This window comes from Mytilinidion resinicola (assembly GCF_010093595.1).
Source record: "Mytilinidion resinicola strain CBS 304.34 unplaced genomic scaffold BDZ99scaffold_2, whole genome shotgun sequence".
In the NCBI taxonomy this organism is placed as follows: Eukaryota; Fungi; Ascomycota; class Dothideomycetes; order Mytilinidiales; family Mytilinidiaceae; genus Mytilinidion; species Mytilinidion resinicola.
The window spans coordinates 1844237-1861754 of NW_022985438.1; the positions used below are offsets into that span (position 1 = coordinate 1844237).

Below are 17518 nucleotides of genomic sequence, written 5' to 3' on the forward strand. Positions count from 1 at the left end.
TGCAAGAACCATGGTACGATATGTGACACATTCAATTCTCGCACGCACAGGCACATTCTCCAATGCTACTCTAAAGTCTTTGCTCACTCGTATCTACGATGCATCATGAACATTCAAGTATGGCGCCTGACGATGGCCATATTCCAGGCCTTCCACAAGAGCTTTGGGATATCGTGGTCAGAGGACTGTCACCGCAGGATATCAAGAGCCTTCGCCTAACCTCCAAGGCTTTCAACTACACCACATCGCCCTACTTGTTCACTCGAGTCTGCCTATCATCACATCCACTGGACCTCGATATATTCACCCGGATCGCAAAGCACCCAGCTTTCCATCAGAACGTACAAGAGCTCATTTGGGACGACTCGACTTTCCGTCCCGACATTGTGCGATGTAGGCAACGAGACAAGAATGGGACAAGCTTCTGGAAGCCGATAGCGGAAAAACACCTTAAAATACGGGAACTCAACTGGGACAAATCGGCTCTTGAGCTCGCCCTCTCGCGTGGTCGATTCCCAAAGCTCACAAAGGTTACATATGCCCTGATAGCCTTCCGCAAAGACCTCATAAAAATTTTCGACCCCAAAACGACTCGTTTTCCGACACCGACATGGCGCTTGTGGTACGAGCAATATTATTCGCCTGTTGGAGAAGCCTTCAACCCAGCGCCCGACTTCCACGTAGGCTCATGGCCCTCTGATATTGATCACCGGACGTTTGAAGCGCATCGCGGCCTCAGAATACTCCGTGGGTGTTTCGAACGCTCGGGGCGGTCCGTCCCTACCTTATCACTGGACCTTGGCGGCTACAGGCACCAAGGACCAACCTTATTCCCTACCCTGTTCTGCGTAGGAGACAATAAATTCCATCACTTGGTAGATTTTGGCAAACACATCCGACAATTCAACATCAAGTTCAGCAATGGACAGGCCGTTTTCAAGACTCAGGGCCGCCATCTTTTCTACACGCTCAATACTATGCAAAACCTCGAGAAAGTTACCATCGAAACCCCCTGGGGCGACACCACAGTCCCTGGGCTTAAAGATGCGTTGCTGAGCGATTTGAGGCTGCCGAAGCTACACGCGTTCGCGCTAGATGGGCTTGAACTCCAGCATTCTGACCTGTTGAAGTTCCTAGCTCTTCATAAGGATACCCTTGGCTGGCTGTTTCTGAAAAATTGCACTATGTCTCAATCGACCGAACATTCAAAAGTCTGGGCCAGTGTTACCAATCACCTCCGACAGAAACAATTCCTGTACGAGGCCTGCCGTTTCGACGAATGTTATGAGCAGTGTCCGATTTATTCTTTCGACCCCTTCCCCTTGAGTAGGCGTCGATGGGCTCGCGATAACGCCGGAAAGTATACTACCGGTCCGCTCGAGGATTTCGAACGGTGGGCCTTTGCAGAGAACCTACAAAGGTATAGAACTGGAGGACGCGGGAAGGACGAGCGGTACATTACGGGGCCTGAAGGGGCCTAGCAAGTTGTTGTTGGATCGTGCGATATCGAAAACATACATGTCTGTAGACACAAATCTTATATCTGAACCAAGACTGCTCAAGTGTAATAAGGCACCTTAAACAATAATGGACAAAAATACAAAGATTTACAACGAAGCGTCTTCCTTACTTTCCCCACCAACCTCTCCGTTAATCATTTTCCGATTCCATTCCTTCTCCATTGCCTCCACTCTCTCCCACCCATTCTTATCCCCCTCTTTTTCCCCTTCCCCAATCTTCCTATCCCCACCACCCTTACCCCGGCCTTCTCTCCTCCTCCTCCCAAACTCCGCCGCCATCCCTGCCAACCCTTTCGCCCTCTCCCTATTAACCGCCACCTCCCCCTTCCCAAACAGCTCATCTCTCTCCTTCTTCCAGACGACATACGGCCTCTTCTCCACATCCGTTACCACATTCCCCGACGCACTAGTCAGCGACCCAGACCCCGGCACCACAACCTCATACTCACAAAAACCCCAAATACGGAGCTGTTTCTCAAACCCTATGTTCGGGGTAATGAGCGGTCGGGACTCGCGCGCTAGTGAGAGGGCCTCGGAGTACGGGAGGCGAAGCGAGCGCATGAGGTAGGCGACACAAAGCGCGCCGGAGCGGGAGATGCCTTGGGTGCAGTGGACCAAGACGCCGGGTCGTGTTCTAGATGACTCCGTGCCTTTTTCACTGCTCGTATTTTCGTCTTCGGCCTCTTCGAGGGCGACTTGGATCCAGTCGCAGGCGCTTTGGAGGTGGAAGAGGATGTCGGCGAGGGGGTCGTCGTCGATGTCTATGCAGCAGTGGGTGATGCCCTGGTCGGGTGCGTATTTGGGCGTGTCTTCGGGGCGGGTGATGGAGAGGACGTGGGTGATGTTGTGGGATTTGAGGATGGAGATGGAGCGGGCGGCGAAGCGGCTGGGGGTATGAGTCTATTGTAGCAGGCGAGGGGATAGGGTTTGATGAGGAGGAAAGGGAATTTGAGAGCTTACTCGGATACAAACAGACCTGGGACGGCTTTGATTTCGGAAGCTTGGAGCGATTCCATTATAGCACAGCGGGAAGTGAATTAGATATAGATTTTTATCGTAATGAAATTTGTATCTTTGATCGATAACGATTTAAAGCTAGTCAAAGGTCCATCGACTATTGAGGGTACCCTTGTACTTGTGCTGCTGCTTTACTTCGCTGCCTGGATACCGCAACGTCAGCTAGCTAGGTAACACTTAAAGTAAGGTCTCACATCGTGCACGTGGCGCTGCTAGCAATTGTGGCTTTGCAGAAACGCCACAGATTTGGCAGTTCAGTCAGCGAGTGCTAAAAAAGGACATATGATTAGAATGGAAATGTCAGCACGACAAGTGCTATTCCATCGCGGTTCGTAGACTTTTTAGAGATGCCATTTGAAAAGACCAAGATCGAAGCCAAAAGAACAAGATCCAAGGGTATTTCCACTGCGCTTGCCCACATATAACAAACGTGAAATGAGCTCCGCCTCCTACACTACATCATTACTCTTCATCGCGGGACTATTCCATCGCCATTCCATGAGGACCACATTACCATAGCGCCCAATCCCAGAATGGATTATCCTGGCAGCTCGCTCGCTGTTTTGTCGCAAACCCACAGGTTCTTTTACCAAGTAGTCCCCTGACCGAGGTAAGCTCCTGCATCAAGCGCAGGAACACTGAATCCATAGCCTTCCGTATGGCCTTCCTTATCATTCGGGGTGATCTCTACTCTGATAGTGACGTCGAGCCCATATGCACCGCAAAGGCCCGTTGGTTGTAGTCCAGTGGCCGCAGGATGGAATGTGCCAGCACCATTCTCACCGGCATGCATCGGTTTGCGAGCGTTGGCCTTCACATCAAGCACAGCGGACACTGGAGCTCCGTGAACAAGTTCCTGTGTCCCTTCCACCGGCGCCGGCGCGTCACCGTTGGTAGCAGTCGTAGGCGCGGGAGCTGGTACGGCGGCAGCTACAGTTGCGGGATCCTCTTGCGACTCGGCGATGATGGCGTAATTGCGCGAAGGCATGGTCGCATGGTTCTTGTCGGATGTCTTCTTCGGAATCTTTCCATTCGTGCCGGTGCGGTTGCCGTTGCCATTCCCATTAATGACCTCTGCGCCTGGTTTGTGGCCTGGGTCATGGTCAAAGAGTTCAAGCAGCGTCTCGTCGGTGTCATGATCAAGATGGTGGATCTTGTTCCTGGAGGCCAGTAAATTAGCAACAGCTTGCGGCGGTGGCTTGTTGGTGATGGCCGAGCTAATAACATTAGGCATATAGCGGAAATCACGTTCGGCTGGGATTCCAAGCTTTGCATTAGAGTAGAAGCGCCCGATGGCGGCAAGATGAACATCACCACCGAGAATAGTGATACGGACAGAGTGTTTCTTGGCAAGGTCCTGAAGTTGGAGAATCAACTCTTTTCGCTCATGTTTGTGCTGATGTGCCGTGTAATGGTCGTCCAAGTCATCAAGTAGATCCACGTTGCCATCGAACTTGTTGAAGACTCCTCCGGCGAATCCAAAACGCTTGTTCAAGAATTTGATCGGCGCAATGATAGGAGAGGAGAAGATATTCTCCAGCCACTGGAGACGTGGATATGCGATGGGAACGCCAAGGAGGAGGATTAGGTGCTTAATCTCCTTATTAGCTGCAAACTCCGCGCTAAGCCGATCGAATATTTGCTTATAGGTCTCTGGGTAGTTGATCTGATGTCTGGTGCGCTCGGTACGCGCGTCAATACCACAGAAAGCGATTCGTGCACCTAATTGGCAGTAGAGGTTCCGGCTTCGCTCTTCAACATACGGCCCAGGCATGCTACCAATGATATAGGAAGGGTCCTCCTTGTCATCTGTCTTCACGAAAGTATCCTTCATTTGGATGGGATCTTCTGGAGTACCATCCAGTCCTACTTTCATTGTGTTTGGAGCATCTGTCGTGAAAGTACTCTTCGGGGGCGGGATGTGGTGCTGGAACAGGAGATAATACTTGTGTGCTACACCACCGATGCCCCTGAAGACTGCACATCTCATGAAGCGATCAGTATATGAGCCGAAGCCATCGATGATGTCGTGATCGTCCCAGATATTGAGTTGGGGAATTTGGGCGTTTGCGTCGGAGAATGGTTTGGTGCCGTACCACCCTATATAGTTGTTGAAGTAATAGTCGTCGCATTCGGCACGCAACTGTTCATTGAAAGGGTATCCGCGACGCTTGTGCGGGTTCCCAATGTCTGTCCAGGCACGCAAAGGGCCATCTACTCGTACTCCATCGTTGTATATTTGATCGCCGCCACCAATCATAACGTGGAATGGTTTTTGCTGATGCATCCGGAGGACGTCATTCCAAAGCGCGGGACCTGACCAAGCATCAACGTTAGTTCCAACGCTGAAGCCATTGCAGGAATGGAAGAGGATGCGCATCGATTGCGCAATTGATGGGACCACGAAGGTGTTGGGTCCACCTTTCCGCTCTCCGGATGAACGCGTAGTACTCGCGATGCTATACTCCCATTTGGCCTCGAAGTTCTGGAATGGCACGTCAATTAAGAAGCGCCAGAACGTCTTTCTCGGGTCCTCGTATAGCTTTGTACCCGGGATAGATCCAGACCCCGTCACTGATGCAGAGCCATTCGTCTGGCTAGCTACAGCGGGGCCGAGACATCGCAAGGTGAGCTCTGGATGATGTTGCCCCGGTGTGGTGACAATGAGAATACTCCCATGCCATGTTGGAGCCTGAGAGGCTGCGTTGCTCATTCGCTTGTAGTTCAACAACGGTCCACAGAGGACCTCGAACTCATCCGAAGTGCCAGCTCCCACGCTGTGTATGCCATTCTGCGGAGTCTGCGGGACGGTTCCCTGTGTCGATACATTTGGGGGAGTAGGATGGTGAAGGTGAAGGCCGCGCTGCTCGGGGGTCTCGTTTTCCTGATGATGGAACCGGTCCTTCTCTCGTGCGTGGTCCATATTACAGATAGGGAGAGAATTGGGTCGTAGAAAAGGCTGAGTGGGGGCTGAATCTCCAGCTACAGCTCGAGGTTCTGTTGTTTATAGTGGTGTTTGGGGTCAGCGCAACGCTATTGTGAGGGCAATGTTGCGAGAGTGTCGAAGGGACGCGGGAGAAGTAGAGGGAATGTGGAGAAGAATGCGGCGGATGCGACGGCAGCGCGTGTGGCTCTAAAATGAGCGTGGAGATTTGACTGGGCGCAAGAAAGCACATGGGCGACACTTCAGGGCAGCGGAGGCTGGGGCGGACAGCCTCTGCCAAGCACAGCCAAGGGGCACTAAGGAGCTTGAGCGATGAGGATGACATCGTCGGATATGGGCTGTTTCACAGTGGCGGTGCGGCTTTAGCATGCCTATCGCGATCATCGCAGCGTGCATTCGGTGAGGATGCGACCCAAAACATCACACGAAGCCATGCGAACCCGCGGAGAGTCGCTTCGAGTGGCTAGCCCGAGTACACCCTTGACTCCCTGAGCTCGTCTCCCGCAACACCATCGCGGGCCAAGCTCGACGGGGCAGATCCGCACGGGGTGGCTGGGGCTAGGGTCTATGGCAGTGCAGTGGCGCGGCACGACATTCCGAGTTGCAACTCTTCCGGCTGTTTATGCTCATTCAAATCATACCCACCAGTTTCGTCGACTTCTCAAAATGCTCCAACGACTATCAACCTCTCCAGCCATGATTCTTGCATCGGCGACGGCCCCTCAGAGTCGCTCCTGGAGACTGCCATAACACCCGGGAGCTATGCCAATATCGTGCCTCTCCGCGAGCAGCTGAAAGGCATGCTCTTCCGAGCTGAGATGCGTGAGATGTAAGCTTTCTCGATGCTTCTAGCCGCGTGTGGCATAAGGGCTGACTGCCTATCCTCGACGCAGATGTCCTCCGTATCCAACGACGACAAGACAAAGATAGCCAAGCAAAAACACGTGTTGACACGAGCCCTTGTGCTCTGGGGGGAGACTTATGGCTCACACAAGAAACACAGCTTTCTGGCATTGAAGAAGGGTGAATTTGATGCAATGCCAGAATGTCACGTGCCACTGGCTCTTCGGTCCATTGTTCGAAGTCTGATTTACACATGACATTGCAACTTTGGAACGAGCTGACGAATTAATGATATAACTATCCCTTTTCCACCTGATCAGCCCCATAAACGTGATTAGTATTGAAGTCCTGATGAACAACCTTGGAAACGACAAATGAACAGAGAGGCAGAGAAGAAAGCACCGCGACTTTTTGCGCCTCCCTATGCATGTAGAAGGAACGTCAACGGAATCGAGACTCAGACGGATGCTTCGAGAAGCATTGGATTTGTTACCTAGGGAGCTGTACCTAATGATTACTGTCACCGACTCACGTGTGACTCTGAAACGTGACCTGTCGTTAGATTAGTTCTGTACCTGGTCGTGTAGTTTGTTAGAGGTGTTTCGCCATCTAGCATTTATTTCAAGAAAGGCTGAAGTCATAGGGTGACAGGCAGCGAGTGTTGTAGCCTACCCTAAGCAGCGCCAGGCCACCAGAAGAAGTGGGATGTCGATTTAGCGCTGTTTTAGCTGTTTCGAGCTCCATCGACTTTCGTTCCAACACATCAGTCAGCTGCCGTACTTCACACTCGCCGCTCCGCTGCTCCCGCCTGCTCCTTCACTGCTCTGCCCTCTCTGCTTGCCTGCATCTAACTCAACACCTCATAGACTCCTGTTAGCAGCTCCGTGTGCCCCGCACTTCGTCCCCTCAACGTAACCTTCTCTCGCGCGCGCCGCCGTCCGTTAGCCACGATCTCCAGCTGTTCAACGCCCCGTGGGAGCAGGCAAGCTGGGGAAGAGAAGGATATCGAGTGAGGACCTTGGTCGTCCATTCAAGAAAGCCATGACAGTGCGTGTGCCCCTCGCTGTTCCCCAGTCTTCATCCTAGGGCTCCTGCCTTCGTGGACCTAGGCACCGAGCGTATATTATAAGCACATCTTAGCTCGCAGAGGTTCCCTCCTCTACGGACACATTTCTCAAGTTCGCACACATACTCCATCATGGCCAGCCCACTGACAAGTTTGAAATTATTGCAGGACTCCATCATGCAGGTCGACAGCCCCGCTGCTGCCGCCGAGCAGCTAAGAGCTGCCGATGGAGAGATCGATGAGTCCCTCTACAGTAGACAGCTCTACGTGCTCGGACATGAGGCTATGAAGCGTATGGGATCCTCCAACATCCTCATCGCGGGGCTCCGAGGCCTCGGCGTCGAAATCGCCAAGAACATCGCACTGGCCGGCGTCAAGTCCCTAACCCTCTTCGATCCGAAACCCGCCACTATCGCCGACCTATCCTCTCAGTTCTTCCTGCACCCAGAGGACGTGGGCAAGCCTCGAGCCCAAGTCACAGTCCCCCGAGTTTCCGAGCTGAATCCATACACCCCCGTTCGAGAGCATACGGCGGCGGACCTTACATCGGATTTGAGTCTTCTGAAACAATACCAGGTCGTGGTTCTCACGGATACGCTTTTGCGAGACCAGATCAAGATTGCCGATTATTGTCACGACAATGGCATCTACGTTGTCATTACGGATATATTTGGGCTTTTTGGAACAATCTTCACAGATTTTGGCAAGAACTTCACCTGTGGAGACCCCACGGGCGAACAAGAGCTGAATGGAATTGTTGCCGACATCGATTCCGACGGGTTGGTGTCTGCGCTGGATGAAACTAGACATGGTCTTGAAGACGGCGATCACGTCACTTTTACTGAAGTGCAAGGCATGGAAGCTCTTAACGACTGTGCACCACGAAAGATTGAAGTCAAAGGACCATACACCTTCTCCATCGGCGATGTCTCAGGACTCGGAACATACAAGCGTGGAGGATTATACATCCAAAAGAAAATGCCAAAATTCATCGACTTCGAGCCTCTGAGCAAGCAGCTGGCCAAACCCGAATTACTTATTTCGGATTTCGCCAAGTTTGACCGACCTCAGCAACTTCATATCGGCATTCAGGCCCTGCATGCCTTCGCGGAAAAGCACAACGGAGAATTTCCGAGGCCCCACAACGAAGCGGATGCCTCAGAGGTCTTCAAGATTGCGTCAGGCTTAGCCGGTGAAGGAGAAGACAAGGTTGAGTTGGACGAGAAACTTCTAAAAGAGCTCAGCTATCAAGCCCGTGGCGACCTCACTCCTATGGCCGCTTTCTTTGGCGGTCTTGCGGCGCAAGAGGTGCTTAAATCCGTCTCCGGAAAGTTTCACCCCATCGTGCAATGGCTTTACTTCGACTCCCTCGAATCTCTGCCTGAATCTACCCCGCGCTCTGAGGAAAACTGCAAACCACTTGGAACTCGTTACGACGGCCAGATTGCAGTCTTCGGTAAAGACTACCAGACCAAGTTGTCAAATGTCAAGCAATTCTTAGTTGGAGCCGGCGCGATTGGTTGTGAGATGCTAAAGAACTGGGCTATGATGGGGCTCGCCGCAGGCCCAGAAGGCAGGATATCCGTAACGGATAATGACAATATCGAAAAGAGCAATCTGAACCGACAATTCCTCTTCAGGCCTAAGGATGTCGGCAAGCTGAAGAGCGACTGCGCAGCTGAAGCAGTACAGGCGATGAACCCAGATCTGAAAGGGAAAATAGTGACTATGCAGGATAAAGTGGGACAAGAAACCGAGCACGTTTTCAACGAGGATTTCTGGGAAGAGCTTGACGCGATTACAAACGCATTGGACAATGTTGAAGCCCGCACCTATGTTGATCGACGATGTGTCTTCTTCCGGAAGCCCCTGTTGGACAGCGGCACACTCGGGACCAAAGGCAACACCCAAGTTGTCCTACCCAATATCACGGAGTCGTATTCATCGTCACAGGATCCTCCAGAGCAATCGTTCCCGATGTGTACGCTTCGAAGCTTCCCTAATCGCATCGAACATACCATCGCATGGGCCAAGGACCTCTTCCACACATTCTTCGTTCAGCCGGCGGAAGTGGTCAACCTATACCTTACGCAACCCGGTTATCTTCAGTCTTCTCTTAAACAATCAGGGAACGAGAAGCAGACTCTAGAGACGCTTCGAGATTTCTTGGTTGTTGACAAGCCACTGACCTTTGATGACTGCATCATATGGGCACGGATGCAATTTGAAAAGCAGTACAATAATGCCATCCAACAGTTGCTTTACAACTTCCCCAAGGACTCCACCACGTCCTCTGGACAGCTGTTCTGGTCGGGACCGAAGCGAGCCCCTGACGCACTGAAGTTCGACCCCTCGAACCCTACGCATTTCTTGTTCGTCGAAGCCGCCGCCAATCTCCATGCTTTCAATTACAATATCAAAGCAAACAATGTCAGCAAACAAACATACCTGGATGTTCTCGATGACATGATTATCCCAGACTTCAAGCCGGACCCCGGCGTCAGGATTCAAGCTAGCGACAATGATCCGGATCCAAATGCCCAGCAGTCATCAGCCTTGGATGACGACAACCAAGAGTTGTCGAAGATTGCCAACACATTGCCCCCTCCAAAGTCGCTTGCTGGATATAAGCTCGAGCCAGTCGAGTTCGAGAAGGACGACGACACCAACCACCACATCGACTTCATAACAGCAGCTAGTAACCTGCGTGCCGAGAACTACAAGATTGTGCAGGCTGATCGACACAAGACCAAGTTCATTGCCGGAAAGATTATTCCAGCAATTGCAACCACCACTGCTCTTGTGACAGGTCTCGTCAACCTTGAGCTCTACAAGATTGTCGATGGGAAGACGGACATTGAGCAATACAAGAACGGGTTTATAAACTTGGCTCTTCCGTTCTTCGGCTTCAGCGAGCCAATTGCTAGCCCGAAGGGCACGTACACTGGGACCAACGGAGAGGTTCAAATCGACAAGTTGTGGGATCGCTTCGAGGTTGAGAATGTCACGCTGAAGCAGTTCGTGGATGACTTTAAGGCGAAGGGGCTCGATGTCCAAATGATCAGCTCCGGTGTCAGCCTGCTGTACGCTTCCTTCTACCCGCCGGCCAAGTTAAAGGATCGTCTAGTCCTCCCGTAAGTACACCTATGCGCTATCAAAAAAGAATAAATGCTAACCAAGAAACAGATTGAGCGAGCTCGTCGAGACCATTAGCAAGAAACCCATCCCCTCTCACCAGAAGAACGTCATTTTCGAAGTCACGGCAGAAGACACGACGGGCGAGGACGTAGAGATCCCCTATGTGATGATGAAGCTGCGGAAGTAGGAAGGGCTTTCGTGTTCATAGGTTGATCTGATTGGGAACCCCGTTGTGCGGGCTCTGACAGCAGCCTAGCTGCATAGATACAAAGGTAGTAGCACCGTTGCGTGCATGCATCAATGCTTGGAAATAGAATGAATACACGAAGGCACTGAACAATGAAAACCAGGGATTATGACCAATGATGACCGCCTCTGAAGAGAAACGTACCCTTGTACCAACAGCCTTTTGGCCTAACGCATCCGTGTCCTTGAGTATACCTGATCAGCAGCCTCGTGCGTATTCCGGCTAGCTTGTTCAGGAAGGCAATACCAAATCGTCCCAGAAATGCGGTCGCACTCTTTCTTCATCACTATGGGGCTTATAATCCATGATTGGAAACATTAGAAGTTATAATACATACGACCTTGAGTAGGTACCTGACGCGGCAAGCCCTTGCTCTCGTCACTTGCTTGCTAGGTATTCCTGTCTCATCATTCCCCAACGCCCGACCCGGCCCGCCCCCTGCGAAACGCCGGACGCAGATGTTCCGCACCTTCTAGCTTCGGAGAGCGATTGTTCTACCGAAAGGTCTGGCGTCACCGGTGGATCTCTGGGAACGCGCCGAAACGAGGGGGGAGCGTGCGAGCTGGTGGGAGGGATGCAGGGATGGGTGGGTGGCTAGTGTTTGATCTTTTTGCTGAGTGTGGAGCGGATGGTGGGTTTAGTAGGGAAATGCGGCGGTTGGCGATATGGGAGGTGAAACAGACGCACGTAGAGAGTCGTCTTATTCTGGGTATCTGGGGGAGCGGTACGGCCAGGGCCCTCAAGTCGACTGATGATTACATGGGTTCCATCAGTATTCTTAGAAGGGGAAATTTGCGAGTTCCGAGGCTCGAGGCTCGCGAGTATGTAAATTTAGAAAGTCAAGCTGCATTGGGCAATTGGTCACCGGCGGGTACTAGAATATGTCTGCAGATTTTTTTTTAACTGAGTTTTCCCGTTTACTGCATATTGCGCCGATGCAAGACGAGACAATTATGCCGGGATCATTTTGAGTTTCGGAGGACGCCAGGGAATCTGCAGGCATGCATGAGTGCACAAGCATGGGTGGTGCTCTTGCGGCAGAGCACATGGAGAATGTAACGGTTTGCTTTAAGCCCGGAGAACACCGAGGACAGAACGGATCTGACCGACTTCGATTCGAATGCTGGATGGGTATCACAATGGTTCGAGAAGCTAGTCTATCTACAATACGCCGAACCCCCTACTCCTAGAGCGCCGCACTATCTCTGCCTTTTGACCCAGTAGCTCCGTGAAGTGAGCGGTTCATAATCCCATAATTGCCTGCAGTGTGAAAGGCTGTCATGAGACCTGTTTCGCCTTGACTACAACCTCTTCCTTTTCATGCGACTGTTTTGGCAGCGGGGGATACCCCATGTCATCGCTTGCCTGCTCGCTCCTAACTGACACGTCTCGTTGCACCGTGATGCCACGCAGGATGTGATCTTGGCTTTCGGTTTTCCTGAGCTCGTGGTGATGTCCCTCTCGAGCGCCTAACCCCACTGTTGTGATACTCTGGCCCAACATCTTGCCGTCGTGGTTTCGCCTCGAGTCCATGTTTTCGAGCCCGTACTCGGAGAGTCTCTGGCTACCGGCTCCAGGCGTTCTTCGCGAATTGCTACCGTATCCGTATCCGTAGCGCGAGCTCTTGCTCTTGCCCACAGACGAGAGCAGGCCTGGGAAGCACGCAGACGCTGCTTTGCGGAGGCTGATCAGGCAGGCGCATATTAGGCCCACGGCGGTCTCGATGAATGACCATAGGTTCGTTGTACATGAGTCCCACGGTACATCGACGGCGTGCGTGGACTGTACGAGCGCCTTCATGCGGATGGCCGTTGTGATGCAGACGAAGAGACCAAGCGTGAATAGAATCATCAAGCCGACTTTCTTGGCCAGCGTCATTTGTAGACGTCCAATCACAGGCAGCGGAAGAGTGAAGACGAATATGTCGCTCAGAAGATCTGGTTGGGAGTTAGTCTTCACAATCGAGAGTAGAAGATCAAGCAACTCACTAAAGGCGGCCCAAGTCCATCTAGGAACGAAATTAGCAGTGTGTCCTGGTGACGGCCAATGCGAATGACTTACCGAAACCAGCTGTTGTTTACGCAATGGCCTGGTACATTTGTCTTGTTCCATGACTTGCGGATCGGCGTGCATTGGAAGATCGTCGCAATGACGAAAGCAAAGCTGCCCAGTAAAATAACGGCCAGTGTCGCCCGACATATCTTGCGGAACAACGGAATCGAGAACACTCTGAGATAGAGTAGCAAGAAAGCTAGCTTGTTGAATGTGATGTTCACTTTGTAGAAGAGCTGTGAGAGGTAATAGTACTGCACCAGTGAGTTAGTGGCGCCCTTACGCATGTCCTAGCTCATTCACTGACCTTTAACGCAACGTGAAGGTCCCCACCCATCTTCGGAATATCTTTAGTATGATGGCCAAAGCCATAGTGCGCAGCTGGATAAAAGGTCAGCATGGGAGGCTAGAGGTGTGACCAGACTTGATCAACTAATCAGTGCGAGATAGAGAAGCTCTGAGCATACCTAGGTTTAGAATTATGCAGAAACCAATCAAGACAGCCTGGACTTGGTCAGTCTTGTTGCAAAATCGAGGTTACAGTGAATTTCTCACATTGGAGCAGATGACCATTGCCTCTTCAAGGCCTAGAAACCCTCTGTGTCGCCATACGGTGAACATGCGGGCTGCGACGAGAACCGTTGCAATTACGGTCAGAGCAATGGGCACAGCCCGCAGATATTTGTCTTGCCCAGGGAAAGCGTCCATTGCATTGAAGAGAAAGAAGTGAACGAGTGAAGAGGGGCGCAAAGGGAGGAATGAGAGATGTTAAAGGATGTGCCCGTATCGACACAAGCTCAGTTCCTGGCCGCGTGAGAGGGTCCCGACGGCACGTTCTTGGATTGTCACGGTGCAGATCGCGACGCCAGTATGCACATGCATTACAGAATACGACCGGCAACAAATTCCTTCCGGCCATAGAGGGACCAGTTCTCAGGGACAGTCAGCGGTACCAGGGGGGTCAAAGACGCAGCGCTGCGCGTGCCAAACGCACGAAGGGTCGACAGGTGCTGTAGGGTAATATCCGAGTGGTGCAATCGGACGTGCTGGTTGGGTGTCGTGTATCGTGAGGCAAGGGAGGCAGCCAGCCCCTCACGCTCCGATCTTGATGCGGAAGCCGATTAGATTGGGGATCAGCGTGAATACACAACTTTTCCGTCCAGTGAATCCTCTCGGGTCGCGCTAGCAGCGATTACAGGCCACAGGGAGCAGGTTGTCGTGTCGTCTGCATCACCGTGGACGACATGATTGGCACCTACAGTTCCCCCCCTGTACGGATTGGACACGATCGTGCGTAGAACAAGGGATTTTACATACAAAAACCCTTGTTTTGCGCACGGTCGTGTCCAGTCCGTACGGGGGGGATACTGTAGCAGACGTCCCCGGTACAGCCACACAACCACATGGGAAGTCGAGAGAGCGTCTTTGATCGGCACCGCAGGTTCAGCGTGCGGTTGGCAGTCGATCGGGCCTCAAAGGGGATGGGACGGGTTCGGTCTTGCTGCCGTGTGCGCGACTGTACAGCTTCTAGCGTCTTCTCGACGCGGGTGGATCATGATGGGGATGTGTGGAGGAATGCTGCGGGACGTCAGAGAGTCGTGCCAGGGCGCAGAGCGCTCCTCGGCTCCTGCGCGCGTGGCGTGTCCGTCTGGAAGCATCCTCTGGGATCCGGCTCCCGTGTGGCGGATATATTGGACGGGGGGGAGCTGTGTTGGCGGAGGCAAGGCACACGGCAGTCACCATCCGCCCAGGGGACGCCCAAGGGCCGTCAATCTCTGCAGCGATCCATGCGCGATCCATACGAGATCCGGACAGGGAGTGAACGAGCCGGCAGCCGTCTCGCTCCCGTTGGCTAGCGATGGACGCCATGCCAGACGCGGTCTAGGCCGCGGTACGCCCTGCCCCTGGAGCCGACCTTAATCCTACGCCAGCTCCGCGGACTCCCTCGCCGGACCCCATCGCAACCATCTGCCCATCCCGCTCCGCCATCTCATCCCGGCCCCACCGCGCTGTCGGGACGGCCCAGGGTCCTCTGGCGTCTGGAGCGTCGCATCGCGCGTTGGGATTGGTATCAGGCCATGGCCGATCCCTATATCCTCCCAATCTTAGCCTCCATTCAGCCTGCAGCATGCCCTTACTGACGAGCCCGGCCGCCTGGGTGGCTTCGACAGCAGCGTTCCCTGTGCAACCAGTTTGCTGCCGCTGGTGAGTAGGCAGCTCGCCTAGGTGGCTCGCCCAGATAACAGCCCTGAAATGTCTCGAATGGCGTCTGTCGCTGTCCCCTTGCTGTTCCCCTTGCTGTCCCCGTTGCTGTCCCACTGTCCCCGTTCTTTTGGCTCTTTGCTCCAGTCTTATAGCTGTGACACTTGCCTTTTATCATCCTTCACTTTGCCCGGCTCGGACCCATCTACTGGAGCAGCCCCCAATCGTTCCCTCAATCCACTTACTCACTTCAACATGGCTGCAGAGAAGGACTACGGGAAGGATGTCGAGGTCACGGCTGGGTCGTACTCTGGCTCTGAGAGCCCGACTACCTCCCACCCGCCCCTGGACCCGCAAGTGGAGAAGCGGATCGTGAGAAAGCTCGACATGAAGGTCATCCCGATCTTGTGGATCCTCTACCTCGTGTCCTTTGTCGATCGAGGAAACATAGGTAATGATCATCCTAGAGTATTGATGGCGTCAAGAGCTCACACACTATTGTGCTTTATCAGGCAATGCCAAAATTCAAGGCATGGACAAGGAGCTCAAGCTTGAGGGGCAGATGTTCAACATTGCTGTCATCGTATTCAACATTGGCTATGTCACGGCCGGAATTCCTCTCAGCATTGTCTTCCGGAAGACCGGCCCAAAGTCGCTCGCCGTCATGATGTTCCTTTGGGGTGAGCACGCTCGTCGATATTGCCATCTACTTTTTTGCTGACATCGCTGGCAGGCCTGACCGTCATTGGCCAAGGGTTGACAAAGAGCTACGCAGGCCTGGTGGTTTGTAGGACCCTGGAAGGTATCGCTGAGGCCGCTTTCGTTCCTGGCGCAGCCTACCTCATTGGATCCTACTACAAGAAAAATGAGTTCCTCAAGCGCTACGTCATATTCTTCAGCGCTGGAATCTTTGCAGGCGCCATTAATGGGGTACGAGTCAATGCCGCAAAGCACCGTTAGCATGCTGATCATTCAATAGTTCCTCGCGTATCTGTTCGTGAAGATGGATGGCGTCGGTGGTTACTCCGGCTGGCGATGGTAAGTGCTAATACCATGGCGCCCGTTCGCACTCCGATCTAATTTCCCATAACAGGATCTTCATCATGGAAGGGCTGGTTACTGTCCTCGTCAGCTTCGCTTGCATTTTCTTCATCGTGCCCTTCCCTGAGCAGTCAACATTCTTGGCTCCTGAAGAGAAGGAGATTCTTCTGGCCCGGCTTAAGGCAGATGGCGGTGCTGTGGAACACGACAAACTTACGGTAGGACGTGCTCTAGGATTCTTCAAGGACTGGAAGATCTGGGCGGCGTAAGTTTCTAGCACCCCTTGATTCAAACCTAACTAACATGATCAGCATCATCATCTATGTCGGTGCTGAAGAGAACGCAAACTCGATTGTCAACTTCCAACCCAGCATTCTTAAAGGCATCGGCTACACAGCCATCGAAGCCCAGACCCACACGATCCCTGTATATGTTACCGCAATGGCATTCTCCATCAGCTGCGCTGTCTTGAGCGAGTATCTGCGCCAGAGATATCTTTTCGCCATGGTCGGGTTCATCACACTTTGCATTGGCCTCGCCGTGGAGGTTGCTCAGTCAAAGGTTGCAGGCGTAAAGTACATGGGTATGTTCTTCATGACTTCCGGCGCATACCTAGTCATGCCCCTGGCTGTCGTTTGGATCGCCATAAATGTTGGAAAAGGCTACAAACGCACCGTCGCTTTGGGCGCTATTGTTGCCTTTGGTAACTGCGGGGCCTTTGTCGGTTCTAACGTTTTCCTTACTTCTGAGGCAAAGACTGGCTACCACACTGGGTTCAGCGTTGGCATGGCGTTCTGCTGCGCCGGCGCTCTCGCTTCGACTATCATGTATGTGGGTATGCGTTTAGGGAACAAAAAGCGAGACGAAGCGAGGAAAACGTTGCCCCCGGCGTTGGATGAGCTGAGTCTGGAGGACATGGGTGAGAAACATCCGGACTTCCGTTACTCTTTGTAAACGTATATGATACACGGAGGTTGGTCGAGTCTTTGCAGAGGAGCTGACATAAGGTCTGAGTTAAAGGTCTGAGTTACTACTAGAGGGCTATGTTCTATCAATTCAGTGTTATTGTCATGAAGCCGTCGCTGATGACTCAATTCACGATGTGCAGTTCTTTACGTCCTCTTTTTCAGCTTTCAGTTGGTGTATGAGGCCCTCGCAGCCTAGGTCGAGGAAGCTACGTTATCAATTACTGTGCCCATCTCCGGCCAAACATCCCCGACAAGTGCGGCCACATTCTTTAAACAGCCGATAACTCCAGCTACAGTACCAGCCAAATCATATCCTTCCATAGCCTCCAGTGACATCTTCAAGAAGAACACGCGTGTCCCCAACAAAACTAGATCATCTGCCAAGAAAAAGAATTTAAAATAGTCTCTGTTTCACGAATAGCATAATCTAACATAACAACTCGGCACTATTCCTGCTATTTTTCGAGCAGCTCTTCCAGT

The 17518-nt window shown here is 52.5% G+C and overlaps 6 protein-coding genes across 6 annotated transcripts; 3 read left to right on the forward strand and 3 right to left on the reverse strand.

Moving 5' to 3' along the window:
• Window positions 1–119: 119 nt before the first annotated feature.
• On the forward strand, window positions 120–1726 carry BDZ99DRAFT_566105 (uncharacterized protein; the record flags this gene model as incomplete). The annotated part of the gene is made up of 1 exon (XM_033727549.1): window positions 120–1726. The coding sequence occupies one exon, from the start codon at window positions 120–122 to the stop codon at window positions 1479–1481; it is 1362 nt and encodes a 453-aa protein (XP_033583225.1). The 3' UTR covers window positions 1482–1726.
• Window positions 1545–2829, reverse strand: BDZ99DRAFT_132285 (phosphatases II). Its single transcript, XM_033712624.1, has 2 exons — window positions 2481–2829; window positions 1545–2406 (listed from the first exon to the last, which is right to left on the reverse strand). The coding sequence occupies exons 1-2, from the start codon at window positions 2534–2536 to the stop codon at window positions 1608–1610; spliced, it is 855 nt and encodes a 284-aa protein (XP_033583226.1). The 5' UTR covers window positions 2537–2829; the 3' UTR covers window positions 1545–1607.
• Window positions 2830–3123: 294 nt separating this feature from the next.
• On the reverse strand, window positions 3124–5806 carry BDZ99DRAFT_484920 (uncharacterized protein; the record flags this gene model as incomplete). The annotated part of the gene is made up of 2 exons (XM_033722672.1): window positions 3124–5352; window positions 5750–5806. The coding sequence occupies 2 exons, from the start codon at window positions 5804–5806 to the stop codon at window positions 3124–3126; spliced, it is 2286 nt and encodes a 761-aa protein (XP_033583227.1).
• A 1180-nt stretch (window positions 5807–6986) lies between these two features.
• BDZ99DRAFT_132310 (ubiquitin-activating enzyme E1 1) lies at window positions 6987–11036 on the forward strand. Its single transcript, XM_033712625.1, has 3 exons — window positions 6987–7371; window positions 7559–10524; window positions 10577–11036. The coding sequence occupies exons 1-3, from the start codon at window positions 7366–7368 to the stop codon at window positions 10713–10715; spliced, it is 3111 nt and encodes a 1036-aa protein (XP_033583228.1). The 5' UTR covers window positions 6987–7365; the 3' UTR covers window positions 10716–11036.
• Window positions 11037–11776: 740 nt separating this feature from the next.
• On the reverse strand, window positions 11777–13828 carry BDZ99DRAFT_566109 (uncharacterized protein). The gene is made up of 6 exons (XM_033727550.1): window positions 13383–13828; window positions 13295–13331; window positions 13135–13208; window positions 12837–13081; window positions 12764–12783; window positions 11777–12712 (listed from the first exon to the last, which is right to left on the reverse strand). Exons 1-6 carry the CDS (start codon window positions 13533–13535, stop codon window positions 12054–12056), a joined length of 1188 nt encoding a protein of 395 aa, XP_033583229.1. The 5' UTR covers window positions 13536–13828; the 3' UTR covers window positions 11777–12053.
• A 1456-nt stretch (window positions 13829–15284) lies between these two features.
• On the forward strand, window positions 15285–17024 carry BDZ99DRAFT_484922 (MFS general substrate transporter; the record flags this gene model as incomplete). The annotated part of the gene is made up of 6 exons (XM_033722673.1): window positions 15285–15480; window positions 15542–15709; window positions 15763–15959; window positions 16009–16067; window positions 16123–16335; window positions 16382–17024. 6 exons carry the CDS (start codon window positions 15285–15287, stop codon window positions 17022–17024), a joined length of 1476 nt encoding a protein of 491 aa, XP_033583230.1.
• Window positions 17025–17518: the final 494 nt, after the last annotated feature.

Excerpts from the sequence above, each read along its gene's own strand:
- BDZ99DRAFT_132285 (XM_033712624.1), bottom strand. The coding sequence starts at position 2,536 with ATGGAATCGCTCCAAGCTTCCGAAATCAAAGCCGTCCCAGGTCTGTTT. Across the intron at positions 2,407-2,480 it reads CCAGGTCTGTTTGTATCCGA|CCGCTTCGCCGCCCGCTCCA; the intron begins GTAAGCTCTCAA and ends TCATACCCCCAG.
- BDZ99DRAFT_132310 (XM_033712625.1), top strand. Across the intron at positions 10,525-10,576 it reads AAGGATCGTCTAGTCCTCCC|ATTGAGCGAGCTCGTCGAGA; the intron begins GTAAGTACACCT and ends ACCAAGAAACAG.
- BDZ99DRAFT_566109 (XM_033727550.1), bottom strand. The coding sequence starts at position 13,535 with ATGGACGCTTTCCCTGGGCAAGACAAATATCTGCGGGCTGTGCCCATT. Across the intron at positions 13,332-13,382 it reads CAATGGTCATCTGCTCCAAT|GCTGTCTTGATTGGTTTCTG; the intron begins GTGAGAAATTCA and ends GACCAAGTCCAG. Across the intron at positions 12,713-12,763 it reads ATGGACTTGGGCCGCCTTTA|ATCTTCTGAGCGACATATTC; the intron begins GTGAGTTGCTTG and ends ACTCCCAACCAG.